Source organism: Salminus brasiliensis, chromosome 2 (assembly GCF_030463535.1).
Source record: "Salminus brasiliensis chromosome 2, fSalBra1.hap2, whole genome shotgun sequence".
In the NCBI taxonomy this organism is placed as follows: domain Eukaryota; kingdom Metazoa; phylum Chordata; class Actinopteri; order Characiformes; family Bryconidae; genus Salminus; species Salminus brasiliensis.
Genome location: NC_132879.1, coordinates 11,983,662 through 11,985,941, shown reverse-complemented (window position 1 = coordinate 11,985,941; position 2,280 = coordinate 11,983,662). Strand labels below are relative to the sequence as shown.

Here is a 2,280-nt window from a genome sequence, read left to right as displayed (position 1 = left end):
AAATAAACACTTACTGGCCTAATAAATATGCAGTTCTCATTGCCAGCGTTTGCACAGAACAGTTTTTATTACAAAAACAACTGAAATGGAAATGTGTCCGTCTGACACGCTACACACACACACACACACATTCAGATGCATGACTGAAACTAAGATTTGCGTGTGCAGGATGCAGCCATGCTCCCAGAATAGAGTGACTGCCTGTGTGTCCAGGTGTTCGGGGTTCCTCTTGAGACCAGAGCCAGTTTTAGAGCAGCATTACATTAGTTTCACGATCATGAAGAACACTGATGTTATCTGAGTCAGCTAAGGGACACTCAGGTCGGCTTTATGGGTATCACAGAGTCTAAGAAATGTCATGCTGATACCATGCTGTTTCAGCACAGCTTGATTATGGAAGTAGGATAACTGCTTATACTAGGTTTGTTGACTTATAAGAACCATATTAGAACCGAAAGAGATGTGTGAGTGTCTGTAGCACCATTGTTTCTTTAGGAAATAGCAAAATTAGTATAATCTTGTATCCTTATATCCAAAAGGTGTTTTTCAAATAACTAAGAGATTTATAAAGAATAAAGTACCACAAAAATTTTTTAATTTATTGATTTTATAATGCAACGTTCGACATAAGAGCACAAAAAGACTTTTATTATGTATTCTAAAAGAAAATGAATTACAGCACAAAATAAAACAGGCTTTAATACATCAACAGAACTACAGAAAGTGACCTTAATAAGGCAGAGGTGTGTGAGAGAGCTCACAGGCCAGAGCAGTGGTCTGCGCTCACTGTTTTGCTGACTGGAGTCTGGGAGTCCTTGGTAGCCTCACAGGTCACTGTGTTCTTCAGCCACTGCTGCTGGTCGAGGGTCAGGGTGCTGCTCCAGCTGTAGAGGCCGTCGTCCTTTAGAAGAGCGGGGCTGGGACTGACCCCCGAGCTCCAGCTGCTACTGCCCACCTTCCAGCTCAACTTCCAGTCTGAGGGGAAGCCCCCGCTCCCCACACACAGCAGTGTGGCCTTCCCTTGCTCCGACTCTACACTGGACGGTGGGAGAACTGTAAGGGTGGGCGGGGTGTCACCTATTGGGGGGGGGATAAACAACACTGTTTCATTGGAAGAAATATTACACTAATTACTAGAGGATCACTGGTCTTCACACTACCTAAACATTTTTCAGGAGCAGTTGAAATTAGGGGTGCTACTTTCACAAAAAATTTACATCACAATAATTATGATATTAGGTATCGCAAACATTTAATGCACAGGTAAAATGAACCAATCATACAGATTTTATTTATAATGACATAAGCAGTTGGTCTGGTGTGCTTTATTTGATAGATATTCAGCATACACTCAGAAATGAATATTGTTTTTGCATTGCTGAGAAGATTTGATTGCATTCAGCAACAAGAACATTAGTAAGGTCAGGATGTTGGATGATCATGATGGCGCTCCATCACTCCAGAAAACACAGTTCCACTGCTCCACAGCTCAATGCTGGGGGGTTTATACCCCGCAAGCCCACACATGGCATTAGGCATGGAGCCAATAGGTCCATGTTTATCTGCTCCAGAAAGTCCTATTCTATTGGCAGTACTTCGCTACAGGGACTAGACAGGCTGTGTCTAGACCATTCTTCATCATTCTTGACATAATGGCATAATGAGATTAAATCTGACAGTTGTTCTTTTTATTGTGTCAAAGTGTCATGTTGAATGGACCAATAGAAATGCTCCAAAATAATTTAGAATAAAATCTTTACATTGACTTCCATTTAACATTAAGAGGGTTTTTTGAGATACAAGGTTTGTGTGAATAATGATGCATGCATATTTTACACATAAAGATATATCATCACTGTCATGTATAAAGCCTCATATTTCAATTTTTGTTTTTATTTTTCAATATTTTGTTTAACATTTGTTTTACATTTATGAAATCATGTGTATGCCCTTGCTGTCACTAGCTTCTTCACTTTCAATAGAAGTCAATGTAAAAAGCAGTTTGGAGCATTTCTATTGGTCCATTCAACATGACATTGGGAACAATTGTCAGATTCAGCTGATGTCAAAATGGCAAAAAGGTATTTGTGGGGCAGTAATGTGATATATCAAAAAATATTTCAAACATCATAACATGCTAAAAATAAACATCTTTCTTAAAAACCGCACAACATTGTAGTAGCACTACATCTATTAAAACATCTCATTATTATTTTCCACAATTTAATTTCTCTCTATTTTGATAAATCTTAACATTATTACTCAGCTTTTGAATGAGGA

General features: G+C 38.8%; 1 gene segment (V, D, J or C); it reads right to left on the bottom strand.

The window, feature by feature from the left end:
* Positions 1-757: 757 nt before the first annotated feature.
* On the bottom strand, positions 758-1,642 carry LOC140549624 (Ig lambda-2 chain C region-like). The segment is given in 2 exon segments: positions 758-1,077; positions 1,630-1,642. Coding segments are annotated over 2 exon segments (333 nt in total).
* Between the last annotated feature and the right edge of the window lie 638 nt (positions 1,643-2,280).